This window comes from Perognathus longimembris, chromosome 1 (assembly GCF_023159225.1).
Source record: "Perognathus longimembris pacificus isolate PPM17 chromosome 1, ASM2315922v1, whole genome shotgun sequence".
NCBI classification, from domain to species: Eukaryota; Metazoa; Chordata; class Mammalia; order Rodentia; family Heteromyidae; genus Perognathus; species Perognathus longimembris.
The window spans coordinates 156,885,827-156,906,753 of NC_063161.1; the positions used below are offsets into that span (position 1 = coordinate 156,885,827).

Genomic DNA, 20,927 nt, shown 5'->3' on the forward strand with positions numbered 1-20,927 from the left:
GTTATACTTTGTTTGGATGACCTGTCTATTGTTGAGAATGGTGTTTGAGGTGCCTCATTATTACTGTGCTGAGGTCTGTCAGCACTTTTAAGCCTAGAAATGTCTGTCTAAAGAACCTGGATGCAGTGCTTTGGTAGATATATGTTAACAACTATAGTAAGTACCTCTTCATGGATCATTCCCTTTATTAATATGGAGTAACCTTTGTCTCATCAGGTATAAGTATGGTGACTTTTTTTTTGTGGTACTGGTCCTGGGTCTTGAACTTAAGGCCCAGGCATTCTCTCTGGGTGCTCAGAGCTAGAACTCTATCTACCACTTGAGCCACAGATATACTTCTGCCTTTTTGGTGGTTAATTGGAGATAAAGAGACTCGTGGATATTCCTGCCTGGCCTGGCTCTCACCTGCATTCCTCAGATCTCAACCTCCTGAGTCGCTAGGATTACAAGCATGAGCCACTATTGCCCAGTTTAAATTATGTCTTTCAATGAACTCCTTGCATTCAGTGTCTGGAGAAATGTGTTATTCTATCAAGCTTGTCCTTGTAAGTTACTTGTAACTCCACTTTGTGTGTGTGTGTGTGTGTGTGTGTGTGTGTGTGTGTGTGTGTGTGTGTGTGTATCATTTGTTGGCTTGAACTCAGAACTTGGGAACTGTCCCTGACCTCTTTTGCTCTCCCACTTTGAACCACAGCTCCACCTCCAATTTTTGAGTGCTTAATTGAAGATAAGAGTCTCTCAGAGATTTTCTACCCAGGCTGGCATCAAACCGTGATCCTTAGATCCCAGCCTCCTGAGTAGCTAGGATTGCATGTGTGAGCCACCAGTGTTAGCTTGTGTCTTCTCTTTTTCAGCTTTCAATATTTTTTATTCTCTATATTACTGTACCTAGGGGTGTTTCTTCTCTGATCTTACCTGTTTGGAGTTCCTTAAACCTCAGTTACATAGATGATGCTTTTTTCTTAAGATTGGGGACTTTTTTGCCATTATTTTATTGATTAGATTTTCAATACTTTTACTTTTTATTTTTTCTTCCTTCTCTATCCCTATAATTCGTAAGTTTCATCCTTTGATGGAGCCTGAGAATTATTTGGTATGTTCTAAGCCCACCTTTCAATGCCTTTGATTAATTGATCTGTAGGTAGGATATAGGTGTAAGCTAGCAGCACCCAGCTTCGATTGGATTTTTTTTATTTGGGCGAGTGAGGTCTTAATTTCCAGGAGTTGTTTGACTTTTTTTTTTTTTAAGATTTTCATATCTCCTTTGAATTTTCTCATATCCTTCATTCAGCTGTTTGTTTTACCATTGTTTCTCTTGTTTAAATCTTCTTTTCCTTTATTTCACTAGCCATTCTAGTCTTTGTTTTGAGTTCATTGTTTCTATCTGCTTCCTCTTCATTCTCACCTAAGCCCTTGATTGTAGAATTCATGGTTTTTGATAGCAACATGTTGCCTTGTTTAGTCACATACTGGGGGGCTTTTTGCTGAGGTTTCCACATCTGAGTCCAGAATTTATGGAGATTTCAGTCTCCTGTATGCTTTCAGTTGATGGTTTCTTGCGCGTTCCTTAGGATGGAGTGATGGCTGGATGGTCGGTTAGGAGGTTTGGTCTTGGCTCACAGTTTCAGTGCTCAAGACAGTGTGTGTGGAACTCTTCTCCACTCAGAGTGAGGAAGTGTGATTCAAAGGCCACTGTAGGTGGTCAAACAGATGTTTGTGGTACCCGGAACGTTGACATGTCTTCCTAGTCCGTAAATTCTGACATTTCAGTTTTTCCACACGTCCTCTGTCATGTTTTTGTCAATTATGTTATAGTCATGTGATCAGAATTGTGTCACATACAGTCTGTATCTCAATAATATAGTCGCATTTTTACAACAATTTGTGTTGTACATAAGCATGTATATAAGCATTGCATATCCATGTATGAGTACAATTAATTTATGCTTATAAAACATTTTTAAATAACAAAAATTAAAAATGTTAAAGACTAGATTTAGTTAAGCATTAACATGAACTATATGCTCTTCCCAAAAGATGGAGGGACTGAGAGTCTTAGAAATGCTATTACTGGAAAAAGACAGGCACCCCATGTGGAGAGGCAACTCGTGCATGTGTAGCTAGCTTCAATGTCTTGTAGTATTTTACATCTTAGGATAGATAGTGGATTCTCCTGTACATGGGATATAATATTCTCCATGTCGCTGTATATTTAAAGTCTATGTCTCTATATAAATAGATAGGTAAAATTGGGCAGAGTTTTATATATGTTGTGGTATTTCACTGAAATGTTTAATCTTTAAAGAAGGGAGGCCTTGTGCAGGAGGATGCAGCTCAGGCTTCTCGTGCAGGGTGCCATGTATGCTTGTGTTTCAGGCTCTGCTGAAGAAACACGAAGCGTTGATGTCGGATCTCAGTGCCTATGGCAGCAGCATCCAGGCTTTACGTGAGCAGGCTCAGTCATGCCGGGTAAGTGGTATAGCTGTTCTAGGTTCCTTAGGAAATAGAATGGTCAGCATACTTGGGACACCAAAACAAAGGTTTATAGTGAGACAGTTTTAATTGAAATTTTGTAAACATACCTATCAGCTTGAATAAAATTTCATTACCATTTTTGGTGAAGACTCTCCTGCATGTGTATTTGGTAAAGTTGGTACAGCTCCTAGAGTTGGGCTTTGTTATGGTACAGATAATGTGCTGTGGATGTCCTTTAATCATTTTGCCTTTCCTTTGGATTGTAGCAACAAGTGGCTCCAATGGATGATGAGACCGGGAAGGAGCTGGTCCTGGCTCTCTACGACTATCAGGAGAAGAGTCCTCGTGAGGTCACCATGAAAAAAGGAGATATTCTCACTTTGCTCAACAGCACTAACAAGGCAAGGCATAGAAAGGGGAGGGTGCCTGAGACCTTCACACTGCCAAGTGTGTTCTATTGGGGGTCCTTGGAGTGGTTAAATATGGGTAGGAGGGTTTCCTTGCCGACCTCCTTCATCTGTGAATCTACTGCTGTGTAAGATTAGGAAGGGTCCAGATCTGTCCTCCTGAATGTGTCCTGCAAGTTATGCAGAGAACTGTCCTCTGAGATAGTTTCTATTACAGTTTAGGTAATCTTTAGGTAGAATGTTTGCCTTTGAGCCTGGTCTGCTCTTGGGTAACTTGCACCTGTGGGTTGTGGTTGTGGTTGTGGTGTTTGTTTTGCTGAGGCTGGAACCTCATGCATTGCTAGAGAAGTGCTCCACCACAAGCTACTTCTTCTACCCCTCCTCTCAGCTATTAACCTAGACTCTGTAGCTGTGTCTCATCCTGTCAGAAAGTTGAACACAGCTGTGATAGCGCCATGTAGGCTTCGTCCTCTCAGGCTCATCAGCTTCTCTTCCTTGACCCATACAGGGTTTTTTGTTGTTGTTGTTGCTTTGGGGGTGGCGGGGGCGGTGCTGGTCCTGGAGTTTGAGCTCATGGCCCGGTCACTGCCCTTGAGTTTTTTTTGCTCAAGGCTAGCACTCTGCCACTTAAGTCACAGCTCCACTTTCAGCTCTTTTGATGCTTTCATTATTGGTGGTGGTGGTCATGGGGCTTGAACTTAGGACCTTGCATGCTGTCCCCTGAGGTTTTGTGCTCAAGGCTAGTACTCTACCATTTTGAGCCACACCACCACTTCCGGCTTTTTAGCAGATAATTGAAGATAAGAGTCTCATGGACTTTCCTGTCTGGGCTGGCTTTGAACCACAATCCTTTTTTTTTTTTGGCCAGTCCTGGGGCTTGGACTCAGGGCCTGAGCAGTGTCCCTGGCTTCTTCTTGCTCAAGGCTAGCACTCTGCCACTTGAGCCACAGCGCCACTTCTGGCCATTTTCTGTATATGTCGTGCTGGGGAATCGAACCCAGGGCCTCATGTATATGAGGCAAGCACTCTTGCCACTAGGCCATATCCCCAGCCCTGAACCACAATCCTTAGGACTCAGCCTCCTGAGTAGCTAGGATTACAGGCGTGAGCCACCAGGGCCTGGCTACTATCCTTGAACCTCTCTGTGCTCAAGGCTAGCACTTGAGCCATGGTGCTACTTCTGGCTTTTTCTGTGTATGTGGTACTGAGGAATTGACCCCGGGCTTCATGTATGCTAGTCAAGTACTCTACCGCTAAGCCACATTCTCAGCCCTGTATCAGTTTTTTTATGAGTTGAAATCTTGCTGAAAGCTGACTAGTCAGATGTGGATATGAGGTACATAATTTGGAATGGCCATGGTAGCTGCCATTGTTTGGGTCACCTGTGGCCTCCTTTGCACATGGTGGTCCAAGTGACTGTCTCAGGCCTTTTAAAATGACGAAAGCTGGGGCTGGGAATATGGCCTAGTGGCAAGAGTGCTTGCCTTGTAAAATGACGAAAGCTCTTAGGCTTGAACACAACTCACACACCCATGTCCCCAAATACATAGGCATGTGTGTGGATTCTGCTTCTTTCTGAAAAGGACCTACTTTAAATCCTCTCTTCTCCATTAGGACTGGTGGAAAGTGGAAGTGAATGATCGTCAGGGTTTTGTGCCTGCTGCATATGTGAAGAAGCTGGACCCTGCCCAGTCAGCTTCGAGGGAGAACCTTCTGGAGGAGCAGGGCAGCATCGCGCTGCGGCAGGAGCAGATTGACAACCAGTAAGGGGCACACAGTCAGTACAAAGGCAGTATGTGGGGCTTAGTCTGCCCACTAGCCAAGGTGTAGGCAGTATCCTGAGGCATCTGGAGCCCTTCTGCCCACCTCTTGCTTTCCAAGACTTTCACTTTTAACCCACTGGTCTCCTTATTTGAGCCCAAATTCCAGGCAGGTGGTACCTTAATCTCCTTTGTTTTGTTTTCCCAGTGTTTCTGAGTTTCTTTTTCTAAACCACGTTTTCCTAATCACTGTTGTCTTAACTTTTGTCTTGTGGTTCAAGATGCCTTTTGAAATTGGGTTTCCAGATTTTTTTCATCCCTCAGCTCTGTTCCCGTTTGGATGGCTATTTCGAGAGCTTCTCTGCCATGGCTTTGTGTTCTGAGAATAGCTTATTTTTAATCAAAAGGCTGTCTTCCTTTCTATAGCTGGCCCCCATAAAGGCTTGCATCTGTTAGTACCTATCTTAACCCACAAATGAAATCAATGGCTTTGGATACTCGGGAAATATCCAGAAAATATATTTCCACTAGAGTTTAAAGTAATGGAACTTTTTTGACCTTAGTGATCCTTAAAATGATTGCAGTCACTTGTATACTTCTAGATTCTCTTATTGTTGAGACAAGAATGGGACATTTGGTTTTGTGTTCTCATCAGAGGCCAGAGTCATGAATATGAGAGCAAAAATGATCAAATCCAAGAGAAAATTGGTTATTAGCAATTAGGAAAATTTCCTTCCCAGTCCATCTTGACCCCTGATCCTACTCTATGAAGTTAACGATGTTTGTAGTACAGGAAAACCTGCCCTTGTCAGGAAAGTGAAGGCAACTAACCCTCTCATTTAACTTTCCTGCTATGCCTTCACCGTGATTTCACTCATGGCCTAGATTGCTTCTCAGAGCTTCTGAATGACTCCTCAGTTTCCCTACTTTAACTGTCACCATCACAGCACCAGTCGGACCTGCCGCTTATCACTCCCGTGGATTAATCCCACTAATTTGTGCATGCTTTTGCTGTACCCTCTGTGCAGGACACGCATAACTAAGGAGGCCGGCAGTGTATCTCTGCGTATGAAACAGGTGGAAGAACTGTGAGTAGGCTGAGAGCCTTGTGAGCACCCTGTGTCCACTGCTACACACCTGTCCATTCTCCCTCTGCCGCTTCTCTTCAAGGCACTCATCCACCCAGTACAGAGGAGGTGGGGAAGGGTGGGGCGCGTCTGCGCAGCAGCTTTGCTGGGAACGCCGAAAGGCAGTGACCACTGCTGTCATGGCTGCTTCCTTGTGCTGCTGCTCTGTGTTCACAGTGGTGTTGGTTTCCCTCTGTTGGTTCTGTGGCACAACATCTGCTGCCAGCAGCAAACCTGAGGCCAATTCTGTGTTGTCCTAGTAGGAAGGGAATGAAACACCTGTTAGAGTGTTCTTGAATTGTTGTAGTCTTGTTTGCCAAGTTTAGGTTTAATGGTGATTTTAGATTTTTCCTTTTAGTTTACTTTCCTAGTGTTGACCTTTTTATATCTTTAAAGATAGTAGGAGTTGAATTTTTTGTATTTTAATCTTAGAATATTCTTTGATTCTTCTTCAGTCTTCCAGATAATGGAATCTTGACCCTTCCAGATAATGAAATTGTGTGGACATAGTGCACTCTACCTTTGCTTTCAAAGTTGTCACAACTTTCTAAAATAACCAAAAATGTAGCTGTAGACATGTCTTACTGATCCAGAGATAAAGCCACAGCATCTGTCTCAGGCCATCGCGGGCTCATTATACCTTCCCCACTCAGGGACTGCTCAGAATTATAAAAGACAAGAAAAATCATACATATACATTGTGCAAATTCCTCTCTCAGCTGTAATCAGTCGCAAGAACCCTATGTTTCCGTGCTAAGTGTGTGTGGTTCCCATGTCGCAAATGCAAAATTGACCTTCTGATGAGTGTGTGTGGCTATTGTAGCCCCCAGTTCTGAACTGTGAATTGTGTGTTTATTCCTAAGGCTGTAAGCGGGTACTTGGGATCCTCGTGTTCATGTTCTGAGTCTTTGTTGTCAGGGCACCATCATTACACGCTCATGCCTTCGAGCACACCTTGGAGATGCGTAGCTTGCCTTTGTGTTAATAGCCATCGGTAGCTAACTGTCCTCCTTGCCTCTCTTGTTCCCCTTGGCCTGCATTAGGTACCATTCTCTGCTGGAACTGGGCGAGAAGCGTAAAGGCATGTTGGAGAAAAGTTGCAAGAAGTTTATGTTGTTCCGTGAAGCAAATGAGCTGCAGCAGTGGATCAATGAGAAGGAAGCTGCTCTGACAAATGAAGAGGTCGGTGCCGACTTGGAGCAGGTCGAGGTGCTGCAGAAGAAGTTTGATGACTTCCAGAAGGTATGGGGAGCTAAAAAAGAACTGCTTACAGACAGTTCTCCTGATTTTTTTGAGGAGGGTTTGAACTCGGGGCTTGGGTGCTGTCCCTGAGCTCTTTTGCTCAAAGCGAGTGCTCTACCACTTTGAGCCACAGAGCCACTTCTGGTTTTCTGATGTTAATTGGAGGTGAGAGTCTCACAGGGACTTTTCTGCCTGGGCTGGCTTTGAACCGTTATCCTTAGATCTCAGCCTCCTGAGTAGCAGCTAGGATTACAGGTATGAGCCACTAATGCCTGGCATCTCTTTGATTTTTAAACACAGATTACACAATAATCTGTAGATTGTGATTCACCATTTGTAGCGTTAATAGATGTATGAGGTAGAGATCTGTGACTACTAAAAATGAAGTTAATAGGAACTTCCTGCACCAGTTTCAAAGAAAGGCAATGCTGTTTCCTCTACCAGTTGTTCTAAGAAGTTTCCTGAGGGGACTGGTGACACGGCTCAGTTGTGGGGTACTGGCTTAGCATGTATAAGACCCTCGCTTTAATCTCCAGCACTCCAAAAAAAAAAAGTGAGGGAAAAAAACTTTTCTAAACCTACATTATACAAAAAGATGTAAAAATAATCTTTTCCTGCTAGTTTGTTTGAGACTGAGTTTGCTGGCCTTAAACTTATTGGTCCTCCTGACTTCCCCTAGTCCTGGGTCTTGAACTCTGGGCCTGGGTACTGACCTTCAGCTTTTTCATATAATACCTGGAGAGCAAATCTATATGGTTACACCATTGCTTCTGAGAATCTGTGCCTTCTTCTCCCTCCACTTACTATTGCAGTGCAGTTATTTTAGCTTTTGATTTAAAGGATCTGAAGGCCAATGAGTCCCGGCTGAAGGACATCAACAAGGTGGCTGAAGACCTAGAGTCTGAAGGTCTGATGGCAGAGGAGGTGCAAGCCGTGCAACAGCAGGTGGGTGTCTCCATCTTAGAGCGAGGCTTAGCGGAATCAGGGATCAGCTTGGTTCCTTCATGCATGCACAACAGCTTTTCCTAGTACAGAGTTGTGACTACATGCCATTTTAACTTTTTTACTACAAGCCATTTTAACTTTTTTTTTGACTTTTTTTTTGACTTTTTTTAACTTTTTTTGACTACAAGCCATTTTAACTTTTTGGGCCAGTATCCCTCCCCTTCATCCAGGGGTATGAAATGCTATGAGAGTTGTTAAGTACTTTTTTAGTTCTTTAAGGCAAATTCATGAATTCCATAAATAATTGAAAGGTCTTGCCCATTAATACTTGTCAAGTACAGCTATCATTCCCATCTTCTGTAAATCTCTCCATCATTTCTTGATCTGCTAATATTTTTGTCAGTATTCTATGTTCTAAGATGTATATATTTACTCTTATGCTAAAACTGTTCCCTCTATTGCAGGAAATGTATGGTATGATGCCCAAGGTAAGTTGCAGAGGCTCCATGTGGAACGTGAGTGGGAAAGAGATTTTTTTGTGCATGTGTGTGCCAGTACTGGGCTTGAACTCAGCATGGCACTATCTTAGTTTTCTGTGCTCAGGACTGACATTTTGTCACTTTAGCCACACCTCCACATCCAGTTTTTGTTTTTGGTTAAATGCAGATAACAAGACTCATGGATTTGCTTCCCGGGCTAGCTTTGAACCATGATCCTGTTTCCTGAGCAGCTAGGATTCGAGGAAAGAGTTACCAATACCCGGCTCATTAGACTTTGTTTTTTTAACCTCTTACAACAAAACCTATGAGCATGGCATAAACAAAAGTTGATTCTTGGGCCAGGAATGTGGCCTATTGGTAGAGTGCGTGGCTAGCATGTACAAAGTCCTGGGTTTGATTCCTCAGCAACACAAATACAGAAAAAACCAGAAGTGCACTGTGGCTCAAGTGGTAGAGTGGTAGCCTTGAGCAAAAAGAAGCCAGGGACAGTGCTCAGTCCCTGAGTTCAAGCCCCAGGACTGGCAAAAAAAAAAGGAAAGAAAGAAAGAAAGAGAAAAGTTGATTCTTGTTTGCTTGGATTTTGTTTTGTTTTGTCTTATCTTGTTTATTGTGGGCCTGGGCAATGTCCCTGAGTTCTTTAGTTCAACACTAGTGCTCTACCACTTGAACCCCAGTGCCACTTCGGCCTTTTCTGTTGATGTGGTACTGAGGAATCAAACCCAGGGCTTCATGCATGCTGGGCAAACACTTTACCACTAAGCCACATTCCCAGCCCCACTTCCAGTTTTTTGAGTGGTTAATTGGAGATAATCGTCTCACAGAGACTTCTGCCCATGCTGGCTTCAATCTGTGATCCTCAGACCTCAGCCTCCTGAGTAGCTAGGATTACATGGGTGAGTCACCAGCACCTGGCTCCCTGTTTTTAGTCACAGTCAGCTATCGGTCACAGCAGTATGACAGTGTTCAATTTATCTGGGAGCTCTACTGGACACACTAGTCACTGATGTGGTGTGATGGCTCTCCTATCTAAACTCACCCTTCTTTGAATAGGATGAAGCGGATTCCAAGACAGCCTCTCCATGGAAGGTAAGGAGTCCTACCTTTTTCTGAGGGTTTAGCTTGTCCTGAGCCTTTGGTCATCCGTAGACTTTTTTAGGCAGACTTTTCCTTACACTTGATATTCCATTTTCTCCAAAGATGTAATATGTAGTACACAGAAACAACGTGCTCTTATTCAGATCCTCAATAGAAGAGATCATGTCAGTGTCAGCACCCTTCCAAGGCACTGTGTAGTCAAGAATGATCTTAATGGCAGACCAAGTGAATGATATAAGTAGGAAAAAGGCTGAGCATGTAAAAGACAAAAATACTTGTAACACATCAAAGTTCATACAAGCTAGGTACCAGTGGCTCACCCCTGTAATCCTAGCTACTCAGGAGGCTGAGAATTAAGGATCTCAGTTCAAAGACAGCAAGGGCAGGGAAGTCCATGAGACACGTATGTCCGTTTAGAAAAAAGCTGGGAGTGGAGCTGTAGTTCAAGTGGTAGAGCACCATCCTTGAACAGAAAAGGCTGAATTCAAGCCTCAGTACAATAGAGATATATAGAGAGATATCTTCACCAGGCTCACATCTGTAATCTTAGCTACTCAGGAGGCTGACATCTGAGGATCTCAGTTCAATACCAGCCCAAGCAGCAAAGTCTGTGAGACTCATCTCAAGCCTCAAAAAAAGTCAGAAGTGGGGCTGGGAGTATGGCCTAGTGGCAAGAGTGCTTGCCTAGTATACATGAAGCCTTGGGTTAAATTCCCCAGCACCACATATATAGAAAATGGCCAGAAGTGGCGCTGTGGCTCAAGTGGCAGAGTGCTAGCCTTGAGCAAAAAGAAGCCAGGGACAGTGCTCAGGCCCTGAGTCCAAGGCCCAGGACTGACCAAAAAAACAAAAACAAAAAAAAGTCAGAAGTAAAGCCTGTAGTTCAAGTGGTACAGTACTAGCCATGAGTGAGAGCTAGAGTAGAGGCTCTGAATTCAGGCCTCAGTGTAGGCAAAATAGTACATAAAGTTCCAGCTTTTTGCTGGCTAGTTGAAGGTACAAGTCTCTCATATTTGATTGCCTAGGTGGCTTCAAACCTCAGGCCTAAGATCTCAGCCTCCAGAATAGGTAGGATTATAGGCATGAGCCACCAGCACCCAGCCCAGATACCTTTGTAAACACCAGCACATCTTGATTTCTTTTCTAAGTTTTAGTAAATATTTAATGTAGAAGGAGGCAAGTACAAAGAAATAAGGGGGGGAATAATACAATGATTTCCCATGCAGAAACTAGGAGTTAAAGACTCCATTCTTTCCGTACACACCCATGTGTTACCTTGAGGTTCAGGGGAGCATCTGTGGAATTCCATTGCCATATCGGGAGTTTCTTTCACATAAATTGGGTGAACTCTGAACTTCCAGGCACTTAGATGTGGGGAAATGTCTGCACTTTTGAGAGGAAAGCTTATTCATGGCTTTTTTTCCTCTGATAAACCTGTGCTCTTCCTACAGGAGCATGCTGACATCCCAGTAACTTCACCTCCCTGTTAACTAACTTGTGCGGATAAGAAAATGTTACACTCCCCTAGTCTTTGAGCTGCTTTTTCTGTGCACTAGCTATTGTGTTGTCACTGCTTTCTGGTCAGACGATGTCAGATAAACTGATGGAGCTGTGGGCTGTTTTTGTTTTTCTGGTGGCTGATCCTTAATGCCTCTCCTCCAAATGTTGTCAGTGTCCCTTAAGGTAATTTTGGTTGGCCACCGAGACCTAATCAGTAGCAGTTGACACTCAGACCTCAATGTACAAATAGCTGTCTCATTGGTTCCCCCCTGTCCTTACAGTCTGCCCGTCTTATGGTTCACACCGTGGCCACCTTCAATTCCATCAAGGTAAGACATGGTGCTTACTTCCCTGATCTTCCTTCCCTGTGGTGTGGAACTCTTGTCCTCATCATCAGGGCAAGCTGTGGCCAGAGTCGCTCTCCTGGTCTCCAGGAGACTTTCCCCTGAACACCCTGGTCAACACCAGCCTGCTTGTGCAAGGAGGCTTGGTCAGCTTTTCCAGGCCAGCCTCAAAAGTGCTGAGCAGTGCTGCTGGCCTTCCCTCCACCATCCACAGCAAATCAGAGCCTGCCCTGCTTGCCAACTCTCTCTGAGTGAGTGTTGGAAAGCAGATTCTTGGCATTTGTCCCCTCAGCAGTTGCTCATAAAGTAGGTGCCACATACCAAGCACCAGTCTGGTTGAGAGTGAGGACGAGTTAGGCTGCCCTGCCGCTTTCCAAGGGCATTCCTCAGTCAGGCACTCAAGCGGTGTTCAAGGCATCAGCTGCTTTTGACTGTGTGGAATGTTGCTCTTCTCTGTAGTATTTGTTCAACCAGGAAACTTGGAAATAGGAAGCCATAGGACCCTGGCACTTGCTCTAGTTTAGCCATTTCCCCAGGCCCCAGAAGGGTGGGAATAGGGCTGATACTGCTGTCCTCTTGCAGGAATTGAATGAGCGTTGGCGGTCGCTGCAGCAACTGGCTGAAGAGCGAAGCCAGCTCCTGGGCAGTGCCCATGAAGTCCAGAGGTTCCACAGGTGAGGGTCCTACTCCGGCTGAGGCTGGGACAAGCGGCACTGCCCACTCACACTAATAGCCCTGACTTTGGGGACCAGGATCCCAGCCTAACATCTGGGTCTTGCTGGTAGTGTCTGTGTCACCTAGGCCACTCCTGACACAGCATCAATACTACTGAAGACGAACTTGTTGTCAGTGGCCATCCACGGGTGCCACTGAAGCAATTCTCCTGGTGGTTTCATGCACAAGTACTCAATGGCTCTTGACTTGGGTGTGTCTCATGCAGAGATGCCGACGAAACCAAAGAATGGATTGAGGAGAAGAACCAGGCTCTGAACACCGACAATTACGGCCATGATCTAGCCAGTGTCCAGGCCCTGCAGCGCAAGCATGAGGGCTTCGAGAGGGACCTGGCAGCTCTCGGTGACAAGGTGCTAAAGGCCAGGGGGAGAGTGAAGCCTTCATTTCTGCAGAGCAGAGCTCCCTGGTTTCTGTTTCCTCACCACTTCTTTTCCACAGGTAAACTCCCTAGGGGAGACGGCCCAACGCCTGATCCAGTCTCACCCCGAGTCCGCAGAGGACCTGAAGGAGAAGTGCACCGAGTTAAACCAAGCCTGGACCAGCCTAGGGAAGCGCGCGGACCAGCGCAAGGCCAAGCTGGGCGATTCCCATGACCTGCAGCGCTTTCTTAGTGACTTCCGGTAAAAAAATGAATGTGGTTCAGGTCTGTAGTATAGGACCTTTACGAAGCCCTGGGTTCAATTCTTTAGTACCACATAAACAGAAAAGGCTGGAAGTGGCGCTGTGGCTCAAGTGGTAGAGTGCTAGTCTTCAGCAAAAGAAGCTTGGGGACAGTTCCCAGGCCCTGAGTTCAAGCCCTAGGACTAGCGGGGGAAAAAAGCTCTTTGGCTTTCTTCTTGGGAATACAGACCTTTTTTTTGTTGTTGTTGTTTTTAGTTTTTAAAAAATATTTCAAGGGGCTGGGGATATAGCCTAGTGGCAAGAGTGCCTGCCTCGGATACATGAGGCCCTGGGTTCGATTCCCCAGCACCACATATACAGAAAACGGCCAGAAGCGGCGCTGTGGCTCAAGTGGCAGAGTGGGAGAGCGGGAAGAAGCCAGGGACAGTGCTCAGGCCCTGAGTCCAAGGCCCAGGACTGGCAAAAAAAAAATATTTCAACAAAACAAGCCCCAGCCCATTTGAAAAATGACGAGAATAAGAATTGTTTCCTGCAGCAAAAGTGGCCTTGAGTTTCCCTAGGCAGAAAGCCTGCCTGCCTGGTAGCATGTAATAGCTGGTCCTCTGCCGGTCTGCTTTCCAGGGATCTCATGTCTTGGATCAATGGAATCCGGGGATTGGTGTCATCGGATGAGCTAGCAAAGGACGTCACTGGAGCCGAAGCTTTGCTGGAACGACACCAGGTGGGTAGACTCGCTTGCTCAGTGGCCTCGCCCCCACCCTTCATTGAAAGCCAGTGGTTGACACTAACATGGGCATCTTCTGCCAGTTACCTAATCCCTTCCCTCCTCTTGGCAGGAACACCGGACAGAAATTGATGCCAGGGCTGGCACTTTCCAGGCTTTTGAGCAGTTTGGGCAGCAACTGCTGGCTCATGGGCACTATGCCAGCCCAGAGATCAAGGAGAAACTTGATGTTCTTGATCAGGAGCGGACAGACCTGGAACAGGCCTGGGTACAGCGCAGGATGATGCTGGACCAGTGCCTTGAGTTGCAGGTACGTGTGCTTTGGCTCCCCACCAGGACTTTCCTTGCCAGTGGCTCGGCTTCTCACCTTCCAGTCTGTTCCCTCAGCTGTTTCATCGGGATTGTGAACAAGCTGAGAACTGGATGGCTGCCCGCGAGGCCTTCCTCAACACCGAAGACAAAGGAGACTCGCTGGACAGTGTGGAGGCCCTGATTAAAAAACACGAGGACTTCGACAAAGCTATCAATGTCCAGGTGAGACCCTGTTCCTTGTAAGTTTAGTTTCGATTTTTCCTGATGGACATCTTCTGTATTTCCTAATTCTCCTTTCCTTTCTTTATGATTGAAGTAAATAACTATGATGTTCTATCTCAGCTAGACAGCTTTGCCAGTTTCCTCAAAGTAAATACTTCATATGGGCCGAAAGTGTAGCTCAGTACGGAAGCACTCGCTTGGGTTCTGGCCCCAGCACCACCAAAAAGAACAACTCAATATTGCCTACAAAAACAAGCACTAAAATCACTGTATGTCTCCATGAAGTATGTCTTTGGTCAAGAAAAGGACATGTATAATTTGTTTTAATGTTAGGGGATAGAGGTGTAGTTCACTGGAAGCACTTGCCCTTCACCACTGCAATCCATCCATCAATCAAAAGTGAATAGAGGGGCTGGGAATGTGGCCCAGTGGTAAAGCACTTGCCTCACATACCTGAAGCCCTGGGTTCGATTCCTCAGCACCACATATATAAAAATAGCCAGAGGTGGCACTGTAGCTCAAATGGTAGAGTACGAATCTGGAGCTAAAAAAAGCCAGGGACAGTGCTTACTTAGGTCCTGAGTTCCAGCCCCAGGCCTGGCAAAAATAAATAAATAAAGCTGGGAGCTTGTGGCTCATGCCTGTAATCCTAGCCACTTAGAAGGCTGAGTTCGGAGGGTAGCAGTTCGAAGTCAGCCCAGGCAGGAAAGTCTGTGATATTCTTTTTTTTTTTTTTTTTGGCCAGTCCTGGGCCTTGGACTCAGGGCATGAGCACTGTCCCTGGCTTCTTCCCGCTCAAGGCTAGCACTTTGCCACTTGAGCCACAGCGCCGCTTCTGGCCATTTTCTGTATATGTGGTGCTGGGGAATCGAACCTAGGGCCTCGTGTATCCGAGGCAGGCACTCTTGCCACTAGGCTATATCCCCAGCCCGTCTGTGATATTCTTACTTCCAATTAACCACCAGAAATTCAGAAATAGCTCTGTGGCTCAAAGTAGTTAAGCGCTGGCTTTGAGCAGAAAAGGCTCAGAGACAGAGTTCAGGTACTGAGTTTAAGTCCCAGAACTGACTTAAAAAAAAAAAAAAAAAAAAAGGCAGGGGCTGGGAATATGGCCTAGTGGCAAGAGAGCCTGCCTCGTATACATGAAGCCCTGGGTTCAATTCCCCAGTACCACATATATGGAAAACGGCCAGAAGTGCTAGCCTTGAGCAAAAGGAAGCCAGGGACAGTGCTCAGGCCCTGAGTCCAAAGCCCAGGATTGGCAAAAAAAAAAAAGGCAGGACACCACATCTTCATGCTTATTTATAATCCTAGCTACTCAGAAGGCTGAGAAACCAGCCTGGTTAGGAATGTTCATGTGACTTCTATTACTGGTTAACCACCAAAAGGCCAGAAGTGGAGCTGTGGCTCAAATGGTAGACCACTACTAGCCTGATAGCACCTAGGTCATAAGTTCAAGCTCCAGGAAATTTATGGATCAGTAAGGGACTAAATGAACAAACTCTGTAACTGATCTCTCAACTGTGTTGTTGAATCTGATGGTCTTTTCTTGTTAGGAAGACTAATTTGTTGAGTGAAATCTGCTAGTGTCCAGCACCTCAGGGTGACCTCAAGTCTTGAGTTAAACTGTACTCTCGTAATGATGAAAATCAAGCTCACTCCTGCTTCTAAAGTGTCAGTGTATTCTGATCCTGCCACCAGCTAGTTCCCAGTCACCCAAAATAACCGGTGCCTTCTGAAGACCTGCAGTGTAGGAGGACCCGGCTGCAGCCCATCCTAACTGTATCGGTCTGTCCACAGGAAGAGAAGATCGCCGCCTTGCAGGCCTTTGCTGACCAGCTCATTGCTGCTGGTCACTATGCCAAGGGAGACATTGCAAGCCGTCGCAATGAAGTCTTGGACAGGTGGGTGTCCTGTGCACTGATGCGCCCAGCTCCAACAGAGAGGCTGTGTCCTCACACGAGGAGCCTGGCCCATCTCATGTCCTCCTCCATGGTAGGGGGGCTCACAGCCGGCCTCACGTCTTCCCTCTCTCAGGTGGCGCCGCTTGAAAGCCCAGATGATTGAGAAAAGGTCAAAGCTGGGAGAGTCTCAGACCCTGCAGCAGTTCAGCCGAGATGTGGACGAGATTGAGGCATGGATCAGTGAAAAGCTGCAGACCGCCAGTGATGAGTCCTATAAGGACCCCACAAACATCCAGGTGAGCCAAGCTGGGGTTTGTCCTGAAGTAGCCCCGAATTGTGAGTAGACTCTGTTAAACAAGACATCTTTAAAGGGGACGTACCTATAAAGAGGTCTCTTTAAATTCACGATGAAGCCAATGGAAAACATGTCAATAAACCAAGCTATTGGAAAAGCCCCAGTAAATGTTCAGAGCCATTTGAAAGCTGGCATCACTTCTAGCAAGTCTCTGGAATCCCCAACCCCGCCCCAAACCGTTCCCAGGTGCTGAGCTTCCCAGGGGAAGAATGTCTGTTAAATAGCTGATGCGTGTTCATATCTGTGTACTGAACTCTTGTCTTTTAATCTGTTTTTGTAGCTTTCCAAGCTGCTGGTAAGTTTTTTTATGCTTTTAAGAGTTATAGATACGTGAGCCTCCAGTATTTGTGTTCTCTGTAGAGTACTGTTACTGTGGTCACACGTGGTCCGCTGGTGTCTCTTCATCATTTTCATTTCTAATACTCCCATCACCCGCCATCCAGGTGTCCCTGTGGGATGTGGCTTTCCCTGTTGTAATCGACCTGCACGCCTCCTCCCCACCCCAGTTCATCACACAGACAAATTCTGTACAGTGTTTGATTTGAGGGGCAGTAGTTGACTGCTTTCCTTCAAAGGATGCTTCTTTTGAAGATGGAATAGTCAGTTTTGCTATATAAGATTTGGATCAGGCTTGCCATGGCTCATGGTGTCACTGGCGCAGGCAGGGTCAGTCTAGCCTGGCAAGAGAGTCCGCTACACACCCAGGTGGGTGCCCGGCGGTGCTGGCCCCAGGGACTGCAGAGGCCGTGGCTGCTTCCCACCTTGAGAGGGTCAAGAGCTAGAGGTTGGGATGACAGTGGATATTGCCCAAGAGGCAGTGAAAGGTGTCTCCAGTAACACCTAGCTCAAATTTGTATTCTATGAGTGGAAGAAATGAGGCTGTACCGTGAATAGATGGGGTTCGAATCCTGTGGCTGTGGTCAGAGGGGGTCTGGCTTTGTCGGGGACAGTGGCTGAGCCCCTTTCTTGTCCTTGTGGTTTGGATCAGGAGCTTAGGGGACGTGGCACAGCAATGTCATTGCTGCTCCCCCATCGTAATAGTTGCTGCCTCTGAAATGAAACATTTGGTGCAGAATTCCTCCTCAGCTTTACTGCTTTTTATTACTTAGTTTTATTCCTCCCAGTAACACTCCCCTGAGATCCTGCGCTTCTCACCTGTCCAGTGTTTCCCCCAGAATTGTGCTACAGCCGCTATGTCCTTGCAGTCGTCTCTCATAGTGTTACAGTACGATCGACCCCTTAATGAATGCTTTCCTGGCAAAAACAAATCCCAGCCTCCCATCAGGCTGTCTTCTGAGATCAGCCCAGTGCCTTGACTAATGCCAGCTATCACGTGAACAGCCAGCAAAGCCTAGGTCGGCAACAGCTGTAGACTATTCCTGTCATCAGGGGAACATGACCAGCCATCTAGTGTATAGCTGGATGCAGATGGTCGCCCTGGGTAATGAGCTGTCCCCCGTGCCTGGTATTGTCCAAGCCTCTGGCCATTAAGGACATAATAGAGCATGGATGGAAGTTGGCAACAAGTAGCCCCAAGACTGAAATTGGCATTGCCATCTGCTGCAAAATGCTAAAGTATATAATCATCAGGCGTTTCCCCAGCCAGCTGCTGCAGCTGCTTTCAGGACCACTCCCTGTCCTGCTCCCAAGTTGGTGGACCCTTTATCCTCGGTCCACACCCTCCGCTGGCCCTATTGCCTCACACACTTCCGTGGTTACCACCTGTGAGCAACAACTCTTAAGCAGTTCTTTTGTAAGTTTCCCTCCATCCTGCATTAAAGCTCCACCCTCCAAGAGTTGGCTCTGAAGGGTGGTTTGGTATTTTCAGAGCAAGCACCAGAAGCACCAGGCCTTCGAGGCAGAGCTGCATGCCAATGCCGACCGTATCCGTGGAGTCATCGACATGGGCAACTCCCTCATCGAGCGTGGGGCGTGCGCTGGCAGCGAAGACGCTGTCAAGGTAAGTCCAGCCCGAGGACTCCTGCTGGCCCAGGAGGAGCAGCAGCGGCCACTGCATGAGGCCTCCGAAACATCCAAGTGTGGCCGCTCAGCTCTTATGCATAGGATGCAGGGCCAAGGGCTCCTGTCACCTTTTCCTCTTCATAACCTCTCCATCCTGCACGGCTGCCCTTCTTTCTGCAGGCCCGCCTGGCTGCCCTCGCTGACCAGTGGCAGTTCCTGGTACAGAAGTCAGCTGAGAAGAGCCAGAAGCTGAAAGAGGCCAACAAGCAGCAGAACTTCAACACTGGGATCAAGGACTTTGACTTCTGGCTCTCTGAGGTAATGCACGCCCCAGCCGTGAGAAGGCAGGCTCCACTCAGCAGGTGCCTTTGGGCACAGATGCTCGGCGTGAAGTCTGTGGTTTCCTGGGACGCACATAAGGGCTGAAGGAATGGGTGTTTGGAGTGGAACTCAGGCTCAGCCCCTCCTCTTGCAGGGAAGAGAAGTAGGGTCTGGCCAACAGGAGCTCTGACAAACCTGCGCCAAGACAGAACTGAAGGAGCAGCGAGTCAGAGCCAGAGTGTGAGACTCTCCACGCAGGAAATTGAGACGATATAGAGAATATAAACAAAGACATTGTTAGATACCACTACTATTAGCATTTCAGAGACTGGGCTTCACTGGATGTTTGGAGGGGTGTAGTTGATAGGAGAGTTCACAGTGTTTTACATTAGTAGGTAAGGGATGTTATTCTAGGTCACTGAAAACTTCTCAGACATTTGGGGGCCTGGATAAGTCCCTCAGAGAAAGCTGCCATATTAGAGCAGCCATATTTGAACATATTGAGTGTTGTAAGTGTGTAGCAGTGGGCATTGCCGTATGCCATTGTGGCTCACAGTGCTGGTCCTTACCTTGGGCTGCAGCACAGTAGTACTGCTCTTCTCTCTGCCCATGAAGCCTGTGCCTCTCCCCTCCCTTTTCCATTAGTGAGCTCTTGAGTTGTACTGGCTTTGCAGAACAGGCAAACTGACCCAGCACGCTTGGAGTAGAAGCTGGGCATTCTGGCTTTCCCACAACACCGCATATGCCCATACAATGGCCTTTCTTTGGGTGTTTCCAATGCCAGGTGGAGGCACTTCTAGCATCTGAGGATTATGGCAAAGACCTAGCTTCTGTCAACAACCTGCTGAAAAAGCACCAGCTGCTGGAGGCGGACATATCAGCCCATGAGGTAAGCCTGCAGTGGCTCTCACAGCATGTAACCTCGGGCCATTTCGTTCTTATCAATTCATGCCCATAAGGATTTTGTGTTTGCCTGTTGGGAACCTAATTAAAAATAGAAAGTGATGGAATTAGTAATACTAAAGTTCTATGGTATAAATAACATTCTCATGAACAATAACTTTCATCAGAAGGAAAAGAACTAGCCATGATGGCACATCGGCCGTCCCAGCACTTAAGAGGCTGGAACAGAAGGATGGGTGGAGAGCTTAGGCCATCTTGGATTCTATAGTGAGATCTTGTGAAAAAAACAAGAGTTAATTATGGTTTTTTGTGTTGTCTCTGTGTGTGTGGTTTTTGTTTTGTTTTGTTTTGTTTTTGCTAGTCCTAGGCCTTGAACTCGGGATCTGAGTGCTGTCCCTGAGCTCCTTTTGCTCAAGGCTAGTCCTCTACCACTTGAGCCACAGCGCCACTCCAGTTTTACCTATAATTGAATCAGATATAAGAGTTTCACAGGCTTTCCTGCCCAGCCTGGCTTCCATCCGCAGTCCTCAGATCTCAGCCTCCCAAGTAGATAGTATTAAAGATATGAGCCACTGGTGCCCACCAAGATTTTTTTTTTTAAAGGACAAAAAAGGAGAAAGGAATGAGAAGAATGACATTTTAGCAGATCTCTCTAATCAGCTTAGTAGGAGACATCTGGGTTTTTTTTGTTTGTTTGTTTAGGGTTTTTTTTTTTTGCCAGTCCTGAGGCTTGAACTCAGGGACTGAGCACTGTCCCTGGCTTCTTTTTGCTCAAGGTTAGCACTCGGCCAACTTGAGCCACAGCGCCACTTCCGGCTTTTTCTATAAGTGTGGTGCTGAGGAATGGAACGCAGGGCTTCATGTATGAGGTGAGCACTGTGCCACTAGGCCATATTCCCAGCCCTGTATCTGGATATGGTTGCTCTGAGCTCAGTTTATAGTGCTATTTTGTATCTAACGAGATAGAGGTTACTGAGGGGAGGAGGATAGTTGAGTTCCAATGGTTGGAGTTGGACTCTGCACTCTGTTCAAATCCACTGGCCGTCTCTGTTTTGTGGCTCTGCAGGCTCATGGCATCATGGTAATCAGGAAGTGCTGGCTCACTGAGGTGTGGGTTGGTTCTAAATGTTGGCACAGATGTAGTACCAAAACTTGGCATTCTCAACACACTCACCAGTCTCATCAGAGAAATAATTTTTGTTTGGAGAAACTGCCAAACTCATGGTGATGGATGGAAATTCTCCAAAGCTGTCATTTTCTCCACAAGTCTGAATTTTATCATAGCAATAAACTTCGTAATCCCAGACAAAATATTTCTTGGCTGCCTAAGGCAGAATTGCCAGTGCTTGCCTGTCTTTCAAGTAAAAAGGCACAGATAATAAAATTAACATTTGTTTCTTAGTATAGAATAGTTTCAGGACCGTCTAGCCTGTGGTGTAGAGCAGAAGGCTCTGAGCTCTATCCCCAGCACCA

General features: G+C 46.4%; 1 protein-coding gene across 4 annotated transcripts in view; it reads left to right on the plus strand.

Moving 5' to 3' along the window:
- Sptan1 (spectrin alpha, non-erythrocytic 1) overlaps window positions 1-20,927 on the plus strand; it is a 70,095-nt gene that overhangs the window by 35,848 nt on the left and 13,320 nt on the right. Inside the window, exons 20-40 of one of the 4 annotated variants that reach the window (XM_048344114.1) lie at window positions 2,377-2,469; window positions 2,742-2,876; window positions 4,497-4,645; window positions 5,671-5,730; window positions 6,813-7,011; window positions 7,852-7,956; window positions 8,421-8,444; window positions 9,507-9,542; window positions 11,333-11,380; window positions 11,978-12,069; window positions 12,336-12,480; window positions 12,569-12,750; window positions 13,373-13,472; window positions 13,588-13,785; window positions 13,863-14,009; window positions 15,810-15,913; window positions 16,047-16,209; window positions 16,549-16,563; window positions 18,097-18,228; window positions 18,411-18,548; window positions 19,336-19,440. In XM_048344114.1, the coding sequence (XP_048200071.1) occupies window positions 2,377-2,469; window positions 2,742-2,876; window positions 4,497-4,645; window positions 5,671-5,730; window positions 6,813-7,011; window positions 7,852-7,956; window positions 8,421-8,444; window positions 9,507-9,542; window positions 11,333-11,380; window positions 11,978-12,069; window positions 12,336-12,480; window positions 12,569-12,750; window positions 13,373-13,472; window positions 13,588-13,785; window positions 13,863-14,009; window positions 15,810-15,913; window positions 16,047-16,209; window positions 16,549-16,563; window positions 18,097-18,228; window positions 18,411-18,548; window positions 19,336-19,440 (2,370 nt within the window). The remainder of the gene's footprint in view (window positions 1-2,376; window positions 2,470-2,741; window positions 2,877-4,496; window positions 4,646-5,670; window positions 5,731-6,812; window positions 7,012-7,851; window positions 7,957-8,420; window positions 8,445-9,506; window positions 9,543-11,332; window positions 11,381-11,977; window positions 12,070-12,335; window positions 12,481-12,568; window positions 12,751-13,372; window positions 13,473-13,587; window positions 13,786-13,862; window positions 14,010-15,809; window positions 15,914-16,046; window positions 16,210-16,548; window positions 16,564-18,096; window positions 18,229-18,410; window positions 18,549-19,335; window positions 19,441-20,927) is intronic. The other 3 variants (XM_048344116.1, XM_048344117.1, XM_048344118.1) reach the window with 3 other exon arrangements.